At 36.8% G+C, this 27,303-nt stretch overlaps 1 protein-coding gene across 1 annotated transcript; it reads left to right on the top strand.

Annotated features, from left to right (window-relative positions):
• The first annotated feature begins 3,275 nt into the window (after positions 1-3,275).
• LOC127839995 (uncharacterized) lies at positions 3,276-26,621 on the top strand. The gene is made up of 7 exons (XM_052368384.1): positions 3,276-3,373; positions 8,295-8,501; positions 9,872-10,048; positions 15,043-17,047; positions 17,615-17,759; positions 19,466-19,592; positions 26,413-26,621. The coding sequence occupies exons 2-7, from the start codon at positions 8,390-8,392 to the stop codon at positions 26,619-26,621; spliced, it is 2,775 nt and encodes a 924-aa protein (XP_052224344.1). The 5' UTR covers positions 3,276-3,373; positions 8,295-8,389.
• Positions 26,622-27,303: the final 682 nt, after the last annotated feature.

The following is a 27,303-nucleotide window of genomic DNA, read 5'->3' as shown; positions in this document are numbered from 1 at the left end:
GTCCTGCAGAGTCAACAAAGGGGGTCTAGCGGTATCGATAGACGGGATCTGCCGTCCTACAGAGTCAACAGAAAGGGTCTAGTGGTAACGAGATATGGGGGTCTGTCTTCCCGCAGAGTCAACAGAGGGGGTTTAGCGGTATCGAGAGATGGGGGTCTGTCTTCCTGCAGAGTCAACAGAGGGGAGTCTAGCGGTATCGAGAGATGGAGTCTGCCGCCCTACAGAGTCAACACAGGGAGTCTAGCGGTATCGAGAGATGGGGTCTGCCGTCCTACAGAGTCAACAGAGGGCGTCTAGCGGTATCGAGAGATGGGGTCTGCCGTCCTACAGTGTAAACAGAGGGGGTCTAGCGGTATCGAGAGATGGGGTATGCCGTCTTGCAGAGTCAACACAGGGGGTCTAGCGGTATCGAGAGATGGGGTCTGTCGTCCTATAAAGTCAACAGAGGGGTCTAGCGGTATCGAGAGATGGTGGTCTGCCGTCCTACAGAGTCAACAGAGGGGGTCTAGCGGTATCGATAGACGGGGTATGCCGTCCAACAGAGTCAACACAGAGGGTCTAGCGGTATCGAGAGATGGGGTTCTGCCGTCCTACATAGTCAACAGAGGGGGTCTAGCGGTATTAAGAGATGGGGGTCTGTTGTCCTGCAGAGTCAACAGAGGGAGTCTAGCGGCATCGAGAGATGGGGTCCGGCGGGTTTGAGAGTAGGTCTGCCGTCTTGCAGAGTCAATAGATGAGGTCTGGTGGGATCGAGAGATATGGGTCTGAACTTCTAAAGAGTCAACAGAGGGAATCTGGCGGAATCGAGAGTGGGGGTCAACATTTCCGCAGAGTCAAAAGATGTGTACTGGCGGGTTCGAGGGTGGAGTCTGCCGTCCTGCAGATTCAATAGATTGGGGTGTGGCGGGATCGAGTGTTGGAGTCTGCCGTCCTGCAGAGTCAAAAGGGGGGTCTGCTGGGATCGAGGATGTGGATATTTCGTCCTACAGAGTCAATGGAGGGGATCTGGTGGGATCGAGGGCCGGGTCTGCCGTCCTGAAGAGTCAATATAGGGGCTATGACCGGATCGAGGGTTGGGTCTGTCGTCCTGCAGAGTCTTTAGAGGGGTCTGGCGGGATTGAGGGTGAGGGTCTTCCGTCCTGCAGACTAAATAGATGATTTCTTGCGGGATCGAGATTTGGAGGTCTGCCGTCCAACAGCGTAAATAGAGGGGGTCTGGTGGGATCAAGAGCTAGGCTCTGCCGTTCTGCATAGTCTTAAAAGGGGGTCTTTTGGGATCGAAAATGGGCGTCTGCCGTCCTGAAGAGTCAATAGAGGGGTCCGGCGGTTGTCGTCTGGGGGTTCAAGAATGGGTGTTTGTCATCGTGCATAGTCAGTGCAGGTAGCTAAGCTAAGAGTGAAGCGCTGTCTTTGTTACGTCAACTAGGAAAATTGAAATTAGTGTGAACTTGGAATACAATTATATAAATGGTTATTTGCACACAATGTCTCGTTTGTTAGTGGATATTTATCAGTCTGCTACAATAACATTAGTATTTAGTAATGGCAATATGGTAAATCAGAAATAGTGTCATTCGATTTAATGACTATCGATTTATGACTACAATGTTGTTGAATGCACGACAAAAATCTCGCGAATGAATCTCAATATGTATTAAATTTAGGGATGCAAGAGGTTAACCGGTTAACCGGTTAACCTACCGAAACGACCAGTTAACCGGTTACATTTTCGGAAAAAGGTTAACCTGGAAATAAATATTTGATTATTTTTTTCATGGAATAATTCGTACGATTTTACTTTTTCGCGTGACATACTGCCAACTTGCGCTGGCGACTAGTTAGAACAACATTCCGCACGATCGACGGTAATAAATAACGTGTCAACAATCAAAGTAATAAAACAATTAATCAATACTTTTGTGATAACAAATAGGCGGTACGTTTTGATAACTGACACTATTGTTTGTTTTTTTGACTCGCTAAAATTTAACTAGCGAACTGCGGTGATTGGGAGCTATTAGCGAAGACGTAATTGACACGTTTATTGAACCCGCGATAAAGAACAGTTGAGACATTAGACGGCTTATTTTTATGTTTTGTTTACCAATACCCAACACTGATTGCTCGCAAAAATACCGTGTTTATAAGTAATATTTTTATCAAACATTGCATCCGTAGTTGAAATCTTGACGAGTTAACGTCCTTTTGTTTATCAAAAATTAATATAATTATGATAATATTACGTCTAATGATTCCACCATTACCGTCCGATGAAAGTGTTATTAAAGAAAGCAAATGATTAACTTATTAAATAATTAAACATCAATTAAAAATAGATACAAAATAAAACCGTTGAATTTAGTATTTGTGTAATTGCTTTTAAATTTTCGCGCTATGGTACGTTAACAAGCATAATTAAATGGAAAAAGATAACTCATTTTTAAATAATCTACTAAACCAACGCAAATTGACATATCGATTTGTATCGCTAAGCTTGTATACATCTCACCCGATATAAAGATTGTGTGAAGATAATTAATAATCATACTGAAAAATACGGAATACCGTTAGTGCAATCGTAGTTACACATTAAAATCCAGAGGGCGACAATGCGATAGTACGATGACGACATTGTGACAATAAAATGGCGACGGAAGATAGTACGATGACGACAGTGCGACAACGCGATAGTACGATGGCGACAATGCGATAGTACGATGGCGGCATTGCGACAACGCGACAGTACGATGGCGACGATGCGAAACTCATATCGTACTGTCGCCATCGTATCATCGTATAGTCGCCATAGTACTATCGCACTGTCGACATCGTATTGTCGCACTGTCGTCATCGTATTATTGCATTGTCACCATCGTATTGCCGCATTGTCTCGATCGTATTATCGCACTATCGCATTGTCGCCTTGTCGCCATCGTACTATCGCACTGTCGCTATCATATTGTCGCACTGTCGTCATCGTACTATCGCGTTGTCGCCATCGTACTATCTAATTGCCGCCTTGTCGCCATCGTATTGTCGCACTGTCGTCATCGTACTATCGCACTGTCGCCATCGTATTGTCGCACTGTCGTCATCGTACTATCGCATTGTCGCCCTCTGGAATTTAATGTGTAACCACGATGGCAATAACGGTATTCCGTAGAAGAAGGTTCACTGTCAATAAAATGAACCGAAGCATATGAACCTTGCTCAATACCAATCTGTCCAATCAATAGTTAGCTAACTGTGCACGTGACTAGGTTAAGTGGATGGGGGAAGACTGTGCAATTCAATCGAAAATTGTGAGTGCGGATGTCGCTGTTGTCATATACCGAATGATGAAATGAATTAACGTTGTTTTGTATCGTAGTTTGTAAGTACATTGTCATGTGTTATAACTTGAATATATCTATTTAAACATTTGTGATTGAAAAATGACTTGTTTAACTACCAATTGTATGTGTTAGCTTGCACGGTTATCATTTTTATCACTTTATAGTTTATCATTTTGGTCTGAAGACAAAACACTTACGTCGGTTATCTGTGTTGCTCGTCTTCCGGTACAAAAAGGCACGCACTCACACACACCCTCTTTCATTATATTCATGAGGAGAAATAAGCAGTTAAGGTCATCGAGGAATGGATATTTCGAATGCAGTGCTAACTGCATGAAAACCAGGTTCGTGAATTTAAGTTAATGATATATTAAATACACTTCGATGCATTACTATCACTTGTACACTAAATAAAGGATTATTATTGAAAGTTGATGAACGTTATCGTTATGTTACTGTTAAATTGAGTGTGTACTGGTCACATTATTACATGAATGGTTTGGATATTAATGGACCTTGTACGTGCCAGATGATAGGGCGTATTTAAAGGGACTGTCAACCACGAATGACGAAAAAAGAAAAAATCTAAAATACCATATTTTTTACAATGATTAGTTTATATTGATTAAAATATCACGACTGGTATATAACATTACTTGAAATAAGTCTATATTTTCAGTATATTCGGTAATAAAATTTTGCGATGTGAAATCGAAAGTACATCGAGAAAATAGGTGACATAACGATATAAACACTATAAATAACGCAAGTAGATTGATCATTTTATGTATTAAATATATATATTTCACTACATATGCACAATTTGCATTCCTTGGTATACCACGTGACGAGGATGATCAATCTACTGGCGTTATTTATAGTTAACTGGTAGTAACTTGGTAGACATACCCAGTAAAATTTATTACCAAATATACTGAACATATGAAAACTTTTTTTCTAGTAATGTAATATACCAGTCGTATTGATATTTTAATCAATATAAACTAATAATTGTAAAAAAAATACGGTATTTTACAATTTTCCTTTTCTTCGTCGTCGTGGTTGACAGTCCCTTTAAATGAAGCGAAAATCGATATTGATAAGATAAAAAGATCCAATGTTGTAAACAAAGTATAACCTAATAACATACGAACAATGACAACGCTATATTGACGTCATGAACCATTATATTTACGTGTTGGCTATTACATCTATGAGTAAGATAGCGTTCGGTAAGATACCGTCGTCATCAGGTGTGCTGACATATTTAGTTTTTTAGTATTTACTTGTCAAAGAACACGTTGCTTGCACATTTCTAATTGTCCACATGAACATATAAGTTTATTAAAGTTGCCCGGTTATTGAGGGTAATTTTGACCTCTATTGAAGACATGTTGAAATTTCAATTTACAATAATTATATATTAAGATACTAAGATGGTTTTTTTGTTCAAATGTTATCTGAGCAAGGTCGAATTACGTGTTGTTTTCTGGACATAGTTTAGTAATTCTGATTCTCTGATATAAAGTCTTGTACGTGTATTTAGGGGTTTACCAAATGACATGATATGAAGGATTTTACTATCAAGTCATAAGTCCCAAGCAATTTCTTATTAACACAATTTTACTTGTAATTTGATGAAACGACATTTAGAAAGTGAGAAAATTTTACATCCTTAACAGCATGTAAACAAAGCCTTTATCAGGTTTTAACTTACGCCCAGTCGTGGGTACATTAGCTGTGTATTGATGATAACTTGGTTTGTTGTATTGACAATCGAATGACTTACATTAAACAACGTACTTTATAGCCTGTGTTCACTATATCAGACCTGATCAATGAAAACATTATATTATAAAGAAAGTAAAATTTGGCTTTCAAATTTAGCCTAAACAAAAGCAAGTTGTCTATTTTTTTAGAAGAACATTTGTAAACACAAATCAACCGCATTTATAATGCAAAAGATATTGGTTTAAAATATCCGATTTTCTTTGAAAATACATAAAAAACATTATAGCAGAGACACGTGTCCTATGGTAGTTTTACAGTTTTACAGGAACATATCAATGTGTTTTTTTTGTAAATACCTTGGGCTACTCTCTTCTCCAGTATTTATTCTATGCTTTCCTGCCGTGTATTTAGATCTTTTAAAGGTTCAAATTGATATGTTTGCAGTGATAATAAGTCATGACGTCAAAATAATAACGTCAATTTACAGTAAAACAGTAAAAGATAATGTCAATTTTCACTGATATTTCTTATTGTTGGAAACATTGAATTACCACTCAATATAATTTTTTATATTTATTTGTAAACCACATGAGATCATAAGAAGTATCCGATATTTAGTTTTGTGAGTAAAAATAACAATAACAAATATACCCAAATAATTGTGTTTAACTGATAATTTCAGTATTTGACATGCTCGTATTTATATCCTAATGTTTATATTTTTAATTTGAACAGTATAAAATGTCGCCGTAAACGCACCGCGGAAAACTAAAAACTGGCTGATTTAAAAGACTAATGTTATCCGGAAAAATGAAGAACTCCACCCCATGACACATGCCATCTCAATATATATATATATATATATATATATATATATATATATATATATATATATATATATATATATATATATATATATATATATATATATATATATACTCGTATAATGTTTTCAAATTGTTAAAAATTACTACAGTGTATAGTTATAACTAATATAAATCCATTCATGTTTTCTTGACTGAAATTTGAAAGGAGTAGCACGTGTTAGGGTTGCTATACGTACGATGTAAAAATGTTACATAATTTCATAAGAAATTATTCGAGCTATTGCTTTGCAAACTGTTGATTGTTTGGATTTGTTGATTTTGTTGTTCCCACGAGTAAGTAAACTAATCCTCCTGGAGTAACTTAGCCGTTACCACGACTTACAACGTCATTCCCACGAATAAGTAATGTCGTAATCACAAACTACTACGTCATTTCCATTATTTCCTAAGTCGTTTAAACGATTAGCTATATTGCTACAACGAGTAAGTTTTCAAGTTTCAATGTGTTAATTAGTCATGGCAACGACTCATTAAGTCCTGACCACAAATTATTTATTCGTGGTACGCAATAAACAAACATGTAAATAACCCATCTGTACCACCACAGTAATGTATTATTCACGCCACTTTATTTATTATAAATCCTTTTTTAAAAAACGATAACATATATGTCAATAACCCATCTGAGCCACCGTATTAAATAATACTTCACGCCACTTTATTTAAACTAAATCCTTTTTTAAAAACAATTTCTGATTCATTTAATTATATGATTTTCGATTCTATTTTGTATTATCAAGTGATTGAAAGTATTTACATTCCTCATGCTATGCTAATGGTAGATTAATTGACATATATAATCTATGCGCTCATGCTATTGGTACAATGTTGCATAATATATAATATGGTGTATGCATGCGTTGAATCATAATCTCAATAACTCCTTTCATTGGCATTAAAAAGATCATTAATCAAAACTTTAATATAAATCGACAGGCGCATCGATGATAAGTTAAGATAAAGAGGCTACTTTAAGGGCGTGTTAAATTCTTACCCTGGACAGTATTGCCTCTTGGATCAAAGATGAAAATGTTGTGTTGTGTACCACAATGTAAGCAAATTGTTTCAGTGGAAATTAAATTTGAATATATTTCAGAGGAAAATACCTTTTTGAAAATATTAATCGTGTGATCCCAATGGCGTGGCAAGTGTTTAAACACATGGCCATATTTTGAGGAAACTTATTTGAGAACCACTATATGATTTTGGATGAAAATTATAACCCCGTTGTACCATGTAGTTTCAGAGAAGATATTTTGGTAAATATGTATAAAAATGATGCTGTAGAATTTTAAAATATAAAAGGAGATACATATGTGTTATATTTTTAAACGTTATATAATAAGTAACATTTTCATAAATCTGTGGAAAGTCGAATTCGGACAGACAGACAAACAGACAGACAGACAGACAGACAGGCGGACGGACGGACGGAAGGGCAGACAAACAGAAAGACAGAGAGACAGACAGACGGAAAGAAAGAAAGACAGATAGAAAGACAGGCATACATACAGACGGACAGACAAACAGGTAGGCAGACAGGCAGACAGACAGGCAGGCAGGAAGGATGACAGACAGACAGAGAGACATACAGAGAGACAGACAGACATACAGACAGGCGGACGGACGGACAGACGGGCAACCATACAGACAGACAGAAAGACAGAGAGACAGACAGACAGAAAGAAAGAAAAAAGAAAGATAGACAGAAAGACAGGCAGACAGACGGACAGACAAACAGGTAGGCCGACAGGAAGACTGACAGGCAGGCAGGAAGGATGACAGACAGACAGAAGGACAGACAGACAGACAGACAGACAGACAGACAGACAGACAGACAGACAGACAGACAGACGGACGGACAGACAGAAAGACAGACGGACGGACGGACGGACGGACGGACAGACAGACAAACGGACAGACAGACAGACAGACAGACAGACAGACCGAGCGGCCGACAGGCAGGCAGGCAGGCATGCTGCCATGTACACATAATATCAAAGCCTGTACTTTTTCCAATGTACATTAACATGCTTTTAAGATTCGAGTGCTCAAACGATGTGGCATATTTACTGGCGGTTGCGATATTGTTTCATATGGACTAGTAATGAACATAAAATTCTATTGATAATGCTTCGATTGATATTGTATGTAATGTATATTCGCTTAAAAATAAACCAGTGTATATAGTATCTATTGCAATACAAGAACGGATATGGGTTTAATGGTCTATTGGTTATCTATGAGTAAACTGTTCGTAAATAATGGTTTACATGATAGATATCACGCAACCACTAGTTCGAATTCGGTCATTTTCTATATTAGTATTGCATGCTTTCAGTTTGACACCTTATTGCGATTCAACCACCAGCAAAAAAGCACGAGCGCGTGGGCGTGTGGGTGTGTGTGCGTGTGGGCGTGGAGACGTTTAAAGGGATGGAGGCGCCGGATGAGGAAGCACAACCTGGGGCACATGCAGTGACAGTCGACGACCACGTAACCGCGGAGACGGTAACGGAAGACCATGTGGAGCCCAGCACAAGTCAAGGTTAGGTGAACGAGCTTAACGGTTGACCATGTTCAACTCGTTATACGAAAAAACATTGGAATTGGAAACTAAAGAAATAATGGTTGCTTATATCGAAAGTTAATGGCAACACTTTAAACAAAGTCACACAGGTCCACAAGTAAACAGTATACAACATGATTACAAACATCGTATCTTAAATTGGACACAGAATCGAATAGAATCTTGAACGGATGCTTGTCATCCATATGGCTGTCATACATGGGACTAATCCTTTAAAGCGAATAAAGATGGACGCATTATGATCATGAATTTGGGCGATAGTTATGTACGCTTTAAAGACGTGCGATAGTGTGCGCAAAGGCCTTGTTACTCTTACAAAGATGTCGGCTATTGTACGTCTGTAAGTTTCAAATACACTCAATATATTTGTTAGGCAGTATTACACATGTTAGCCTGTATCGAAGCGTAACCGTCGTACAGAGTCCAAGACCCGCTTCCCAAATGAAGTTCCTCTCCTCGCTTCTTTCAAAGTTCTTGATTATCACTCATACAGGCACCTTGTTTGGGGGATTTTACGAAATCCATGGGAATAAGTTCGAAGTTCCTGTAACATGTACATGCTAGTTCTTTATTTATAAGCCCACGTCAACACGTGTGAAAAACGTATATTTTACCAGACTTTTAGCATTTTAAATTAAGCATTCTTAGTAAAAATCCTTTAAGTTGAACACAACGAACAACAAAATGATCCCAAGTTAGAAAAGCATATACAAGCAAACCGTTACAGTAAGAAAGCTAACCGTGTCATACCAGTCTATGTTGGAATGAACACCATTCTTACAACACACATCTTTACACCACAAGCCAATGTCAGAATCCTTACTCTTCTTTCTTTAAAAACTAAAATTAAGTTGTTAATATGAATGGTACAAGGTCACGGACAAAATAAGCTGGTTAAAAACATATAATTTATAGTAAACGTTAGCATTAGTTTTAAATAACTAGACATTAAAACTAAATTATAATTACATTGTAATCAAGTTAACAAGTAATTAACTTAGCCATATACAGACCCACAACCAGTTATAATAACATAAAAGCTCAACACGCCCAATACACATTCGATATTGTGACTACGACATGAGACCGAGTTGTTTCGTTCCTGTGCGAAACAATCTCATCTCAGAGTATAAATATGGTAAAATGCAATTTCTACTTGAGCGGCAAATTGGAGTGCATGCATGTACAGTTTGCAAATATATTAATAATTTGAATTTTGATATGTATAATGATTTTTTTAGATGGTTTTCAAACGTTGACTCTTTTTTATATTTATAACATGAACAGTTTCACGGTCCAAAATATTCCATTGCGGATTTTTTTTACAGCCGTGGCGTATTCCGAAATTTACAGCGAGTGTGAAGAAAGAGAAATGTGGTATAAACGTAGCATCGAAACAGTCCAGATGATTGCAAGAGAAGAGGTCAATGATGCCGTGGCTGATGTATTGAAAGGAATAAGAACAACGAACGCAACAGAAGCAGACTACCAACGGAAATGTGAAGGTATGTAAGCTTACTCTTGATACAATCGCATTTAACACGTTTATAAAGGATATTTACCCTTGTTTAACTTTAATAAACTGTTTTCGGAAACTCTAAGTTTTCGGGCAAGTCAAATTCGGCCACAATAATCATTTTTTGTGACTTAATTTTCGTACTTGCGCGTTATCGTCCAGCATTAATGACTCTAATTTTTTGTATATAAGCAGTATACTTTACAGCGCTATTTTAACAGATTTCGGCACTGTATTCGCTTATCTTGTAATACTTCGATCATTGATTTTTACAAATGGATTAAGTTCATAAAACCTGGGAGGCGCATGCCTGAGGGCAATTGACCAAAACATTTGCGTAATTGGGCTATGTATACCGGTAGAAAACAATCGCTTTACCCAACATAAAGGAAAAAGAATGTTTAATGTTTTTACGTTCTTGTTGTGCATCATTTCCGACAAGAGTAAGCAAAGCTATGAAGTTGTATCTATTCAAAGTATAAACACTATTGTGCATTGAGTTATTGATTTTATTTCAATATAATTATAATTTTCGGAAATTTAATGTGTGTCTCTACATTTGTGAATATTTTACGTATCTAAATTGTCGGAAACAAAAAACAAAGTAAGTGTCCAAAATCTTAGAGTAATTAAGGTAAATTACTCTTGGTACAATCGCATTTGATACCTTTAAATACGATATTAAAAAAAAACTTAGTTACATGTAACTTTGATAAACATTTATGGTTCATATACTTTTGATACAAGTGCATTTAAAATATTGCCATGGTTGAATAGTAGATTTTTCGTAAAACCATATGATATAATATACCATTTCATAAAGTTTTCAATACAATAGTAGATAAGTTTTAAATTAATTGTTTTGGGTTTGTCCTTACGGTTTTAAAAAGGAAACACACATATTACTGACTCAAAAACTATCACATTTGAAGACCAATCAATTACCTTTTTATTAAAATTATTGCGTTAAGTATCACATTTAGCAAATGTAGAGTATGTCGTCCATTAATTGGGTATGAAATTGTAAATGTCACTCTTTAAATAGTCATTACCTGAAATTAACACTTTGTGAGAGAAATAACGTAAAAAGTAATACACTGCTCTTTTCATTGTATGCATAGTGCTTTAATTATGGATTTAAAAATATAAAATATGTTTGTAAGATTCTTTTATATAAATATCAATAATTATTCATTCTCAATTATCGTCTTGTTTCTAAGATTTTTGTTAGAATACACGAACGAAAGGTGTTTATTTTTTTAAAGAAAACAGTTACAGAAAAAATGACAATGAACGATAAAGCAACAGTATGTGTTTTTCAATTTTAAATACATACATATACATGAATAATGAAAAATAATCAGACACACATTCAATGAACACCAGTTATTGCAGATAACATACATATATTTGATTAATTAGTGTGGACTTGTAAACATATTATTTGAAGTGATTACTGTTGGGGTAAGAGTGTAGTTTGGCGCACCACACACCGGTGTAAACACCCAATTATTTGCATCGAATATTCCGTGCCACTTACCCTGGTTGTAATATTGTATATGATCAGTGTTCGGTAGAATTAAATTGTTTATCGAGCTCCATTAGAATAATGATGTCCAACAATTCTATTATTTAGCTTCTTTATTTTGCATGTATGACATCAACATGCTTTTATCATTAACCTCACTAATATTATTACAGCTATAAAACTACTCTTCTTTCTAAAGTGGGGCTTATTCCAATTACATAATTTAAATTCATCAAAACTCCAAAATGAGTTTTGTTTGGCTAATAAAGAATACTCAATAAAGTTTTATAACAAATCTAGAATCCAGTATATAAAACCATATTATTTGTAACGAATTCGTTATATTCTGGACTGTTTTGTTAAAAAAAAACACATACCACAGTATTTGTGTATTGCTTCGGTCTCATTGTGAATATTCCGTGATAAAAAAGATATGTTCTCTATAAATCTATAGAACGATGAATCGATAGTTTTTCCCACAAAATATACATATGTATGGAATATAGCAAACAATTAAAATCCATACAATATATCAGGAGAAAATATTTGTTCATATATGCATTATTTATAATCGAAGACTAACTATTATCATAAAATGATTAAAACACGGGATAACTGCATTGAAACACTTAATGCAAAGCTTTGGGCCTAGGGTGTTTATTTCATTATTTTAAGCAAACTTATATCTAGTGTCAATGCTATAATGACACAATTGTAAGAAAGACACTTCTACAAAGCCAAAAGATATAGTTTGATACAATACTCCAGATAGGCTCGAACTATGGTCTACAAAATACCCTAGTTGAATAAGTTGTATACCATTCTTTATTCGAGTTATTAAAAGTGCGCATGCGTATACTTATTCCTCATGCACATTTCTCTCATGGCAATTTTTCCGCTACCACCTAATTTTCCATTTCGCTTAAAATGTACACGGAGAAAACTTGTTTAATTATGTAAAAATAAGTATTCTTATGAGAGTGTTGGTAAAAAAATGACACTTACGTGTTAAGCAAACTTTAAATAAATTGGTTTTAAAGATATAATTTTTAGATACAAATTACTCTTTAATCTGACCTTAAATAGCCAAGACAGCTAAGCATGATTGACCAGAAGATCATGTTTATTCTTTATGTAATTTGCATTACGAAGGATTAAATCAATTAAGATTTGGACAATCTCTCACGCAGGACTACATCTTTTGTAAATACATTTTACCTCACCTGAGCACAGTGTACTCATGGTGAGCTTTTGGGATCACCTTTGTCAGTCGAGCGTCATCCGTTGTGCGTTTTCCGTCGTCAACATTGTTACCACTCTAAAGGCCATATTTATAGTCTAATCTTCATGAAACTTGGTCCAAAGATTTGTCCCGATGATAATTTGGGCGAGTTCAAAACTGGTTCATGTGAGGTCAAAAACTAGGTCACTATGTCAAAATAAAGAAAATGCTTGTTTACACTCTAGAAGTCACTCTTATTGTGCAATCTTCATGAAACTGGGCCATAACGTTTACCTTAATGATGTCTCAGCTGAGTAAGAAAATGGTTAATGGATGAAAAACATGGCTGCCAGGGCGCGTGGAAGTTTTCCTTATGTAGTTATACTGAAACCTTGTTAACACTCTAGACGTCACAGTTATGGTTCAATCGGCTTGTAAAATAGTCAGAACATTGGTTCTTATTATAGCTCGGACGAGTTTGAATACCGTTGCGGTCCGTTGAAAAACTTGGCCGCCAGATGGCGGGGCATTTTCCTTAAATGTCTATAGTAAAACCTGGTCAACACTATAGACGGCACATTTATTGTCCTATCATAATAAAACTTGGTCAGAACATTTGCCCGTATGACATCTTGGAAGAGTTTAAAAATGGTTCTGGTTGATTACAAAACATGGCCGCCATCGGGCAGGGCGTTTTTACTAATATGGCTATACACTCTACAAGTCACATTTTTTGTCCTCCCAATCTTCATGAAACTTTGTAGGACGATTGGTCCCAATTATATCTATATAAGATATATAGTAGAATTTAAAACAAAAACATAGTTGCTCTTTTTTCAGTTCTGAAGGAGATTATGATGATGATGATGATTATGAGGCTTGGATAGTGATTTACAGCAACAAACATGTTTTATGTTATCTGAATATTCTTTATTTAATATTTTCGAAGTTTAATGTAGTTATATTTATTTGAAAGAAAATAACTTGGAGGACAAAAAACTGTTAATAATTTAAAGTGTTTGACCTTCAATCATGAATGCACACTTAATGCCTTCAACTGACCCTTACCAACCACCTGTAGAGTAGCACAAATCAATACACATCTCTGAATGAACCTTGTTGTTCTAGGTTTAGATGAGCAACTTGATACCTTGTTGTTTTGGTTTTAGATCATCAAAAATTGACAGTGTTTGTATTGTTCTGGTTCACTAGTATTGATGCCTTTTGACATGGCCATTTGATGATTGTGCAACATGCCTCAGCTTAAAACAGCATCAAAGACCTTTGATGTCTGGTCCCATAGATAAGACAAGATTTAATTTTTGAGGCACACAGTTTATTGATGAGGTCTGAATTTGTTTATTGTGATTATCAAAGATTTGTGTTTTCAACGGGATTGATAGAATTTTTAATTGGGAATATTTTTGCAAGAACAGTCTTACAATAGTTCATGTTTGTTTAAAAACAATGCTCTAAGGGGGATGGCAGTTTGTTTGTATGTCTATAGTTGTTTATAGTGAAACATTGTGAATACTGTTAGTCACATGTTTAGTTCAATCTGAATGACACTTCCTGACTACACGTTGTCTTATCATATCTTGATTTAGTTTACTCAACTAGTTTTAATGATATCGTCTTCAAACATGGTGACAATCTTTTTGAGCATTAGAATTTTTGCTCACGATAAACTTTTGTGATCACAATTTGGCCATTGTCTGTCTTCCGTTGTGCGCCATGAATATTTGCCTCGTTTACACTGTAGGGGCCTCATTCATGGTCAACTCGGCATGATACTTTTCCAGAAGTTTGTCCTAATCATATCATGGACAAGTTCAAATATGATTTCGATTGATTGAAAAACATGGCCACCAGAGGGCGGGGCATTTTTTCATCTACGGCTGTAGTAAAAACTTTGTAACACTCTAAAATACACTTCTTGTCCAATCATCATGAAGCTTGGTCAGAACATTTGTAGATGAGTTCGAAAATAATTCCGGTCTGTTAAAAAGCATGGCCACCAAAGGGCCATTTATAATTCATTCTTCATGAAACTTGTTTTTAAACATTTGTTCTAATGATATCTTGGGCTGCAAAGAGCGACTTTGGGCCTTTCAATTCTTTTTCTACTGGTGTTATTATTATTATTATTATTATTATTATTTAATCTACAATTAAAAACTACTATTTAGTTGGTTGTTCCATATGTTTATATAAGGTTTATGTATTATATCAGACTTTCGTAAAAGGTTAATACAGTTCTATACGACTAAGAAGAATACTGTGTCTGTTTCACCACTGAGACCGGGTCGGGATAAACCCATCTGGGATGTCTTTGTGCAACCAAAATTGAGCCACGTTATAATTGACAAAGATGGATCTCGAAAGAAAACGGAACACGTTGTTCATCAATATAAAGATTTATTTTACAAAGATGAAAAGCTGAATAGCCGTGTATTTGTTCAAGGAGAACCCGGGATGGGTAAAACCACATTCCTTACTGAACTGGCGCTTGACTGGTGCGATGCAGTGTCTGTGCATAATCCTGATCACAAGCCTACGTTTAGTGATGTCGATACATTGAAGAAGTTCCAGTTTCTCTTTCAAATATCACTAAGAGATGCAACAGACCAACGAGAGGTTATAGAGATGATCAAAACACAAATAATCCACATGATTTATACTGATGCTAAACGCGAAGAAACCGTTAAGCTTTTACCACAAATCATGGAACGAGAATCGTGCATAGTAACTTTGGATGGGCTTAATGAATGGGTTGATCGTTTGAATAAATGCGTTATCCCTTTTTTGGCACAATGCCATCTGAAGTGCGTATCTGTAATCACATCACGGCCATGGAAAATGGCGGATGAGCGAATCAAAGATTCCGAAATTAACAGTTTGATAGAAATTGAAGGAATAATTGATTCAGAAAAGCTTGCAAAGAAAATGATTCGCAGTCTTCAGACTGGTTATGTAAAGACACACACTGAATTCATGACGTACGTTAACGAACGTCAATTGAGCCATTTCCTTACGTCACCCTGGCGGCTTACTCTGTTGGTGAATTTTTGGATGAACTATAAGGTTAGTGGTTCATTATGTGAATTAAATTGCATTCTCATAGACATACTCTTCCAGAATGCAAACGCAGAAAAGGGATTTTTTGAGAAAGGAAGTTCTTTTCAGTGTTTATACAATACACGATTCGTTCAGCAGCAGATCGATATTTTTGATGCGCTTGCGAAGGCCGCGTTTCACTTGAAGTTTTCGTCAAACAAATCATTTGTGTTTGCCGAACGGGAATTATTGAACTACATGTCAGTAGTTCAGTTGGAATTTTGTCTTAATGCTGGTGTTTTAACAAAAAGATACATGTCCTACGAAGCAGATGAGGATGTGCAGTTTTCGTTTGTACACGAGACAGTGCAAGATTTCCTGGCTGCATATCATATTGCAAAGTCTAATCAAGACTGTATTGCCCATTTCCAAAAACAATCTAAATATAATGTGTTAGAAATGAGCGAGATAATCATTTTTCTGTGTGGGCTAGAGTGTAAGAAAGCTAATCAACTGTTAAATCGTCTGGCTGACGTAAAGTTCCTCAACGACATAAACCGTGGACTGAGCATGTACGTTAAGCGACATTTTGACTCGGAAGATGAGTTGGCTTTTCAGACAGACAATAACACAGAGAGATACGTTTTAAAATCAAATAATAATGAAATGGAACACGGCGCACGTTGCTTCGCACTAGCAGTATTATTCCAGCGCATGATCATCGCTGGTTACAAAGAAGCAAAGGCCAGCGGTGAGAAGGACATTTGCCTGAATTGTACGGACTTTACATTTGGTACGCATCTTAATAAGTGCGATTCAAATGCATTAAAGACACTTTTACTGTCCAACAAATCACATGTTCGGTCACTTATCTTAGAAAGTAATGTTCTTAAAACAAGCGAAATACTGACAGTCATCCAACAATCCAAACAGAGTCTTAAACGTTTAAAGATGAGAGTTACGGAGGAAATTAATAAAGCATTATATCATACGAGCATACAAGAGCTAAACTTTATCGGCACGATAAACGTTTCATCATTTTCTGGTATATTTCCGACCCTGTCTCAATTAACGTTTTTGGGGATAGAAGGCTCGACTTTCTCGGAAGACATAGGTTTTCCTGACACATTACAACAAATACATTTGATGAATTGTACATGTACTGCAGTGTTTCTACGACGGTTGCTTTTGCGCTTATCATCATTAAAACACGATGCGATTTTTTTATTGGAACGAGTGAATTTAACTGATAACAACACGCTTCTATTTCAACCGGAATTATTGTCAATTGACATGAAAAACATCGGCCTAGTCGTGAGACACGGAAATAGTGATCTTTTTAATTTGCTGCGATGGACATCTTTAAAATTCTTATTCCTGGACACGGCTGAGTATGCAGCAGAGATTCTTCCCACGCTCAACAAACTCACGTCACTTTGTTTTTATTCGTTCTTAACGGGTCGATGTGATCTCAAGCTGCCTGCTTCATTACAGGATGTTCTACTCGAATGCGAATGTTCATCTGAGTGGCTGTGCAGCTTATTAATCACACTCTCTACATTGGCTCATCCTGTCAAGTGTTACATGTGGGATGTTATATTGGAGCCATTTGAAGAAGCTTGTGGAGATGATAATCATTTACATCTATCAGACTTGCGATCTGAGATAGTGTCACGTGACCTGTCTAATATTGGGATATCAGTGCGAAATGGCAGTATGGAACTGATGGAAATATTACGTGATACAAGTATAGGGAACCTAGACCTGGGCTCGGCTGAATGTGCCTCATTAGCATCAGAGATTCTTCACACGCTCAACAAGCTTACACGGCTGTATTTACAGGGGACCTATACGGGTCGATGTAATCTCAAGATGCCTGATTTATTGAATAATGTAATTCTACGCCAATGCAAATGTTCATCTGAATGGCTGTGCAGCTTTTTGATCACGCTAGCAACATTAGATCATCCTGTCGAGTGTGAGCTGAGGGATGTTGAATTGCAGCCATATGAAGAAGCTCGTGAAGATGGTTATCATATACATCTTTCATGCTTGCGATCTAAACTAGTGTCACGTGACCTGTCTTATGTCGGGATAATTGTGCGAAATGGCAGTTTGGAACTGATGGAAATATTACGTGATACAAGTATTGGGAAACTTGACTTGAGTTCGGCTGATTGTGCATCGTTAGCATTAGAGATTCTTCACACGCTCAACAAACTCAAAAAGCTTAATTTGGGTGGGAACTATACTGGTCGATTTGATCACAGGCTGCCTGCTTCATTGCAGGATATATGCCTGAAGAAAGTCGAATGTTCATCTGAGTGGCTGTGCAGCTTATTAATCACACTCTCTAGATTTGCTCATCCTGTTGTGTGTTACCTGTGGGATGTTATATTGCAGCCATTTGAGAAGCTTGTGGAGATGATAATCATTTACATCTATCAGACTGGCGATCTGAGATAGTGACACGTGACCTGTCTAATATTGCGATATCAGTGCAAAATGGCAGTATGGAACTGCTGGAAATATTACGTGATACAAGTATAGGGAACCTAGGCCTGAGGCCGGCTGCTTGTGCCTCATTAGCATCAGAGATTCTTCACACGCTCAACAAGCTTACAGGGCTTTATTTATAGGGGACCTATGCGGGTCGATGTAATCTCAAGCTGCCTGCTTCATTACAGCATGTAGGTCTAATCGAATGCAAATGTTCATCTGAGTGGCTTTGCAGCTTGTTGATCACATTGTCATCATTAGATCATCCTGTCGAGTGTGAGCTGAGGGATGTTGACTTGCAGCCATATGAAGAAGCTTGTGGAGATGATAATCATTTACACCTATCAGACTTGAGATCTGAGATATTGTCACGTGACCTGTCTAATATCGGGATATCAGTGCAAAATGGCAGTATGGAACTGCTGGAAATATTACGTGATACAAGTATAGGGAACCTTGACCTGGGCCCGGCTGAATGTGCCTGATTAGCATCAGAGATTCTTCACACGCTTCATATGCTTAAAGATCTTTATTTGAGGGGGACCTATACTGGTCGATGCGATCTCATGCCGCCTAATTCATTACAAAGTGTATGTCTAATCGAATGTGAATGTTCATCTGAGTGGCTGTGCAGCTTGTTGATCACATTGTCATCATTAGCTCATCCTCTAAAGTGCCGGCTGTGTGATGTTGTATTGCAGCCATGCGAAGAACCTCGTGGAGATGATAATCATATACATCTATCAGACTCGCGATCTGAGATATTGTCACGTGAATTGTCTAATATCGGGATATCAGTGGAAAATAGCAGTATGGAACTGCTGGAAATGTTACGTAATACAAGTATAGGGAACCTAACCCTAAGTTTTGCTGATTGTGCCTCATTAGCATCAGAGATTCTTCATACGCTCAAAAAACTCACGAAGCTTTATTTACGTGGGTCGTATACGGGTCGATGTGATCTCAAGCTGCCTGCTTCATTACAGTATGTAAGTCTAATCAAATGCGAATGTTCATCTGAGTGGCTTTGTAGCTTGTTGATCACATTGTCATCATTAGCTCATCCTGTTAAGTGCCGGCTGTGTGATGTTGTATTGCAGCCATGCGAAGAACCTCATATACATCTATCAGACTCGCGATCTGAGATAGTGTCACGTGACTTGTCTAATATCGGTATATCAGTGAAAAACGGCAGCAAGGAACTGATTGAAATATTACGTGATACAAGTATAGGGAACCTAACCCTCAGGACGGCTGACTGTGCCTCATTAGCATCATAGATTCTTCACACGCTCAACAAGCTTACACGGCTTTATTTACAGGGGATCTATGCGGGTCGATGCAATCTCAAGATGCCTGCTTTATTGAAGAATGTAATTCTACGCCGATGCGAATGTTCATCTGAATGGCTGTGCAGCTTGTTGATCACGCTGTCTACATCAGATCATCCTGTCGAGTGTGAGCTGAGTGATGTTGAATTGCAGCCGTGTGAAGAAGCTCGTGGAGATGAGTATCATATACATGTTTCAGACTTGCGATCTGAACTTGTATCACGTGACCTGTCTTATGTCGGAATAATTGTGCGAAATGGCAGTTTAGAACTGATGGAAATATTACGTGATACAAGTATAGGGAAGCTAGACTTGAGTTCGGCTGATTGTGCATCATTAGCATCAGAGATTCTTCACACGCTCAACAAACTCACAACGCTTTATTTGAATGGTACCTATACGGGTCGATGTAATCTCAGGCTGCCAGCTTCGTTACAGTGTATTAGTCTGCTTGTAGTCGAATATACATATGAGTGGTTGTGCAGCTCGTTGATCACGCTGTCTACATTAGATCATCCTGTCGAGTGTGAGCTGCGGGATGTTGTATTGCAGCCATGGGAAAAAGCTCATAGAGGTGATTCTCAAATACATGTATCAGACTTGTAATCTGGAATAATGTCACGTGACATGTTTCAATTTTAGATATTATTGGACAATGTCAGTAAGGAAGTGTTAGAAATATTTCCTGATACAAGTATTGGAATCCTAGACCTAGAAACGGCTGATTGTGCCCAATTAGCATCAGAGATATTTCACACGCTCAACAAACTCAAAAAGCTTTATGTGGGTGGGAACTATACTGGTCGATTTGATCACAGGCTGCCTGCTTCATTGCAACATATGTGCCTGCAGAAAGTCGAATATTCATCCGAGTGGCTGTGCAGCTTGTTAATCACGCTGTCTTCATTGGATCATAATGTCGACTGTGAGCTGCGTGATGCTGTATTTCAGCCATGTCAAGAAGCTCGTGGAGATTATTATAATATACATCGATCCGACTTGCGATCTGAAATATTGTTAAGAGACCTGACAAATATTAAGATATTAGTGACAAATGGCAGTACGGAACTCTTTGAAACATCCGTGATTCAAGTATTAGGAGTTTGGAGGTTATCGATATTGATAATGGTACATAGTGTCGGTACGCGAACAAAGTTAAGCATGAACAAAACAGATTCATGTAACTTATGAACTTATGAATTTATTTGACAAGATACGATCATGACTCATCTCAAACCATAGAGTCAATGCGTTTAAATGAGGGAAAGATTTAATTGTAATGGTTTAATCAGATTGTCAAAAATAAATGATCATTTACAAATAGGCCTGAAAAGCTTGATGATATAGAGAAATGAAACAATACCACCCAATATCAGAAGCACGCATGGTGCAATGTGAATATTCCAATAATATTAAAGCGGATGTTAATGATTCGTTCAAATACAAATGTGTATGTTTTACAGTCAGAAATGTTGTCATATGGCATGTCGAAAGTGCTTTAGGCGTTTTAAATTTCTTTGGGGCGTGCGTCAAACGAGTATAAGAAGCGTGCAGCCTGTGGCTTTTAACGACGTTTCACTGACATTTGTGACACAAAACACCATAACCAGCGTTTAAAAACAATTCTTTTACACGAGACCTACTTGGGTCACCAAGGCTTTGGTCATTTTGCGGGTTACTACGTCGACAGTGCAAATTCCGGTCGACCACGCGTGTTAACAAGTCAACAGTGGCAACCATTATCATCTTGCGGGAATAAAAGTTAAGAACGCAAACCATGGTCTGCATGTCGTGTAAACGAGTCAGCAGCGCAAAAAATGTTCGTGATTGCGGGTTACCAAGTCAGCAGCGCAAACAGTGGTTATAAAGTAAGCAGGGCACACTTAAGTCGTATCGCGGGTTGCCAAGTCTTACATTAATGGTCGTCATTGCGGGTTACCAAAATCAGCAGCATAAATAGTGTTCATGGACGCCATCACCATCGCGGGCTGCCAATTCAGCAGGAGAAACTATGGTCGTCACCAAGGATTACCAAGTCATTAGCACCAATGGTCACAAACGCGGGTTACAGACACAGCATAGCAAACAATTATAGTCATGGCGGGTTACCAAGTCACTAGCGTAAATAATGCACACCATCGTCATCGCGGGTTGCCAATTCAGCAGAAGAACCATAGTCGTAACCAAGGGTTACCAAGTCATTAACGCAATGGTCCCAATCGCGGGTTACTAAAATATCCGAGGAAATAATTATAGTCATGGCGGGTTACCAATTCAGTAGCGTAAACCATGGTCATCATTGTGATATCCAGGTCAGTGGTACAAAGCATAGCTGTCAGTGCGGGTATAAAATCAGCATCGAAATAAAAGCCGCAAACCATAGTCGTCATCGTGGGTGATCTGCGATGACGACTATGGTTTGCGGCTTTAATTTCGGCGGGTCACCAGATCAGCAATCAATGGTCGTCCTCACGGATTGCAAAGTCAGCAATCCATTGTCAACTCTGGTAACCATGTCGATAGCGCACACAATCATCGCAATCGTGGTTTATCAAGTTAGCTGCGCAAATCATGGTCTTCATCGTGGGTTTCAAGCTTAACAACCAATGGTCTTTTTTCGGATTGAAAATTCAACTCCGTAAACCATGGTCATCACCACAGGTTACCAAATCAGAAGCGAAAACAATTGTCATCATCGCCTGTAACTGCGAAAGAGGCTAATCACTTGTCGTTAATGCGGTTTAGCAAGTCGGCCGAGCACAACCATGGTTTTCTTCTCCGGTATGTTTTCAAGTCAGCAGCGCGGATTTCTTAATTAGCAGCGCAAACTGTTATCGTCATCATCATATTTCAGGCCGAAAAACAATGTTCGATCTCGCGGGTTACCAAGACAACGGCTTTGACAATGATCTTCATCACGTGTAACAAGTCAGCAGCGCACACCATGTTTTTCAAGAAAACCTTTTTGTGAATCCATTATTCAAAGGACTTTTTAAAGTGAATATTATTATTATTATATGTATGTTACTAAATGAAATAAAGTTGCGTTTGTGTTTCAACTTATACCGCAACACAATAAACTGTATATCATGATGCACGTGCACAGATATCGCTGCATTTGTAAATGTGTTAATGTATGTTTTTAAACGGATTAACATCTGTTAAAGCAAAATTGTTTTTATTGCCTATATGGTTATTGTTTTGTTTTTGCAATGTTCAAATGTTACCATGTACATTATGCATTAATGAAATTTCGCGAAAGGCGTCAAATCTACTAATTATGCAAATACATAGTAAAGATAATGAATACTTTGCTAATAGAGAGTAAATGGCTTCATAAACGAATCAAGTTGAACATAAATTATGTTTATTATTTGTATGCAATTATATTTATTACAAACCTAGTTATACCGTTACTCTTGTAAGTCGATTAATGGCAACATACGAAGCAACTCAAACCTCTAGAAACAGTTCTGAATACTGTAAAATAAAACTTACTCAGTCGCTCCAGTCATATTATTTATACGCGAGTCATTACAATATTTGAAAGGCCCAAACCAATATGCATACATAATAAGAAATAACAAAAATACATTTTGATTGATATGCATACATTTGTGGTACATAAATCAAATACGGGTATCATGTATTTTTAATAACTTTGTCATCCATGAGTAAACATAGTAAGCATGTTAATCATAATATAAAGTACCCTGTATATTTTTTTGTTTAATTCTGCAAACTTAGTCAAATACATTATTAAATATTTTTAATGATTAATGATAATTAAAACACTCATATTGATAATCACTATAGAATATTATGTGCAGCATATAAAATACACTGTATTGTATTCCTGGTATGTGTTCTTATAACAATGTCACTAACACCGTTGTAGTTTATATTTGCATCAAGATATGTGATGTAAATGTATGTGTTTATGTTATATGTACCGGTATATTATTTTTACCGGTAATCAAACATGTTGTTGTGTTATGTGCAATATATGGTGACTTGTGTCATTTAATATGTAGTGCTGATTGCTTTAATTTTGTTTTAGTTGAAAAGCATGTTTTCGAACCTCTAAGTATGAAATGGGTGAATTTTGTTTTCTATCTACACTTTGGCTAAGATTAATAATATATTGACTATAAATACATTATCGATAACAAATATCATGTATATGCAATTGATAATTTACTGTTCCCATAGCAACTGTTCATTAATATTGTCTGATTAATAAGATCTATCGTTGAACAAAAAACAAAATAAAATTGCTAAATTCAAAACAAATGGCAGTATATATGCACACCACAAATTGTATAATGAGCAGTTATTCATTTTTGTGTTAAGTTGCTAGCTATGTTCAATTTCTGAATGCACACCTATTTCTAGAAAATATGCATGCATTTTTAATATAATAAATATGTTTACGATGTTCCATATCTTTCTAGAACTTATATTGTTGATTTTGCTGTTAGTTTTGGTCTTAAATTCTTTAAAATTGTCATTGAAAAAATAACATTTTTCATAGCAATCATTAATATTTAATGATTTATAATATTACAATTAATTCTGTACTTTGTAATACATTATGGTCATCGACGTACGCGAACAATGGAGTTATTATCAACACAAACTGCTCAACATAACATAACGCGTTATGATACTCATTGAATTGAAACGTCATTTTATAGAAAACAGCGCTAGTCGGCGTTTGTGACATGATACACAAAAACCGGCATAACTTCATCATTTTAAGGAATTGAGTGCTCAACTTTCAGATTCTGATTATTAAGATGTAGCACTTTCATAATAAATGCTTAACTGAAAAAGTCATATTTTGACCAGATGGTACTTCTAGTTACTAGGTAAATGATGAATCATGTGAAATACAATTGATTTAAGGTTAATGTCCATTGTGGCGCTTTATATTGGTTACGCATATTCATTTAAAAAATGTTTTGTACATGTTTTGTTCAGTCTTATTGTTCATTTATATGTATATGTTGTTTGTTTTTTCAATTCGTCGATATCATGTGCATATAGGATGAATGTTACTTATAAAGTCTAGGACTTAATTAATTGTCTTCAAATATAACACATGTGGATTCATAAGCCTTTTATGTTTTAAATGTGCTGTTTGTGTTAATATTAGTGTTCTGTTTCTTTCTTCATATTTCGCGAGTTTATCTAAAGAATCTTAAAAACTTCTTTTACAATTTCACGTGTTTAGTGCTTATTTGAAGTTATTTCACCACCTGATACATAACGCCATTTATTTATATCGGTCTTATCACTTTCAAATTACATTATACTGAATGTAAAACAAGATTTACATGCATTGTGCATGAAATACTTCGGCATTTAAGGTTACCCGTTGCGTCAAACGTAAAAGCCAATAGGATGAGATTGTTTGAACATTGCTTGAGATTACTCAATATATGATGATTAAAGAGACTTGTTCTTATATTGTTTAAATGTCAAATTTTGAACTTTTTGTGACGGATTAAAAAACAAATAGTACAATGTACATCAGGGACCGAAAACACTAATACCGTAGACATATTAGAAATTGATAAAATTATGAAAATAATTTTTCAAAGTCACCTGCATGATGAGATGAATTGTTTTGCGCAATGACCAAATGTCTAAAGGCCAATGATCAATGTCACAATATAATTTTTCAAAGGTCATATTTATGAAATAAGTACTTGACACTTTGTTCAGAGCATAACTTTGTCCAGCATGGGTGGATTTTCAAATTACTTGCCAAAAGTATAAACAATGATAAGATGGAGAGTCGCGCGCCAGGTCCAAGTTTCAAGTCGAATTCATAATTCAAGACACAGGACACAGTTAGGTATTTTCAAATAACTTTCAAATAACTAACCAAAAGGTAGTTGAACGATGATGTAGACTGTTGCTCGAAAAGCAGGCCCCTAAGTCAAGGTCATAAGATTAAAAGTAAAATGCAATAAATAAAAAGAGATTTTATAACAATATTGACTTGAATAAGAGCTTTATTGAAGGGCACATATATCAGTGACAATGCACGCGTGTTCAGGTTTATGCTTATTAATACTGTAACTATCACATATATACAATTGAATATTTGAAATATGTCCAACAATATGATTTTTTATTGAAATCTACGGGTATATATTCCTGTAGAAGTTAGGCATTTAATTTCACTCCAAAGGTTCCACTTTACATGTACATTTACTTTATGAAGAAAACATAGAATACTTTAATACTTAAAGGTGGTGTAACACTTCAGACTTATGAGTTTAGACACTTATAAATATTACAATGGTATTGAAGCACTGATCACCACTTATGGTGTCAAAACAAACGACGCAACTTTGTTGATCAGGTCGGGGTGCAATAGTGTTAATTTTCTAAGTAAGAAAAAGCCCTGCACGGTATCATTTACGCAATGTCGTTGAAACGTGTCAGGCGAATATCTGAGCGTCAAACTGCACGGATATTGAGTCACTGCCGGTCTTTTAACCAATAGTGAGTTAGAAAGTCACAGACCTATACGCCATACTGCACAGACATAGTTTCTATATCGCTGTTGGTCACGAGTGTGTTCCAATGTAAGAAGAAGCTCTTAGCTGCATGGATATTGTGTCAATGCAGCTTTGTTGGTAAACAGTTCGTTCTAAGGAAAGACGAAACTTTAGCATGTCATTACCGCCTGTTGTCAACAGTTCGTGCCAATGACAGTCAAAGCTCTTGGCGCCATACTGCAAAGGTATGTGTCATTGCTGCTGTCGATCAGCAGTGTGTTTCCAAATTAGAGGAAGCCCTAAGCACCAATGATATCGTGGCACTGTCGCTCTGTTGGACACCAGTGTCTTCCAATGACAGGCGAAGGCCTGAGCGCCAAACTACACGAAAATCACGTCACTGTCGCTAGTTGTCAACAGTGCGTTTCAATAACAGACAAAACTTTGAGCACCATACTGCACGATATCGTGTCAATGCCGCTGGTTGTCAACCGTGTGTTCAAAGGTCAGACGTTGCTCTAAGCGCCATATTCCTCGTATATCATGCCACTGCTTCTGATGGTCATGAGTGCGTTCCAAAGACAGACGAAGCTCTGAGCGCCACACTCAAACAATCTCTTGCCAATGCCGCTGTTAGTCAATAGTGTGTTCCAACGTCAGACAAAGAACTGAGCGCTATGATCAATGGATATCGTGGCACTGCCAGTCTGGTGGTCACCAGTGTTGAACGGTCAGACGAAGCTCTGAGTGGCATACTCCACGGATATCGTATCACTTCCGCTGCTACGGGACACTGATCCGCCTAGCTCGCGCTCGATCCTGAAAAACATTAAACACTGATTTCAGAATATCAAGCGTGTGTGATGTTTTAGTTACTTTTTACAATATAGTTATGTATTAAATAAAAACAGTATAGTTATACTATTCTGACATCGGTTATTCGATTAGATGAATATGAAAGACGATTTGAAATCAGTATATAGTATTACAAGCAGTCTCATGACAAGCATTAACCACATTTTAAGTACAAATCAAGCTCGTACGTACAATTCATATACAATACAAACTCGTGCGCATAATTCAAGTACAATA

This window comes from Dreissena polymorpha, chromosome 7, assembly GCF_020536995.1.
Source record: "Dreissena polymorpha isolate Duluth1 chromosome 7, UMN_Dpol_1.0, whole genome shotgun sequence".
NCBI classification, from domain to species: Eukaryota; Metazoa; Mollusca; class Bivalvia; order Myida; family Dreissenidae; genus Dreissena; species Dreissena polymorpha.
The sequence above is the reverse complement of the archived record's forward strand: the minus strand, read 5'-3'. Positions and strand labels throughout refer to the sequence as shown.

Coding starts and splice junctions, on each gene's coding strand:
- LOC127839995 (XM_052368384.1), top strand. CDS start 8,390: ATGGAGGCGCCGGATGAGGAAGCACAACCTGGGGCACATGCAGTGACA. Junction 17,048..17,614: donor ACTGCAGTGTTTCTACGACG/GTTGCTTTTGCG, acceptor ACGTGATACAAG/TATAGGGAACCTAGACCTGG. Junction 19,593..26,412: donor TGAAATATTACGTGATACAA/GTATAGGGAACC, acceptor TGTTGTCAACAG/TTCGTGCCAATGACAGTCAA.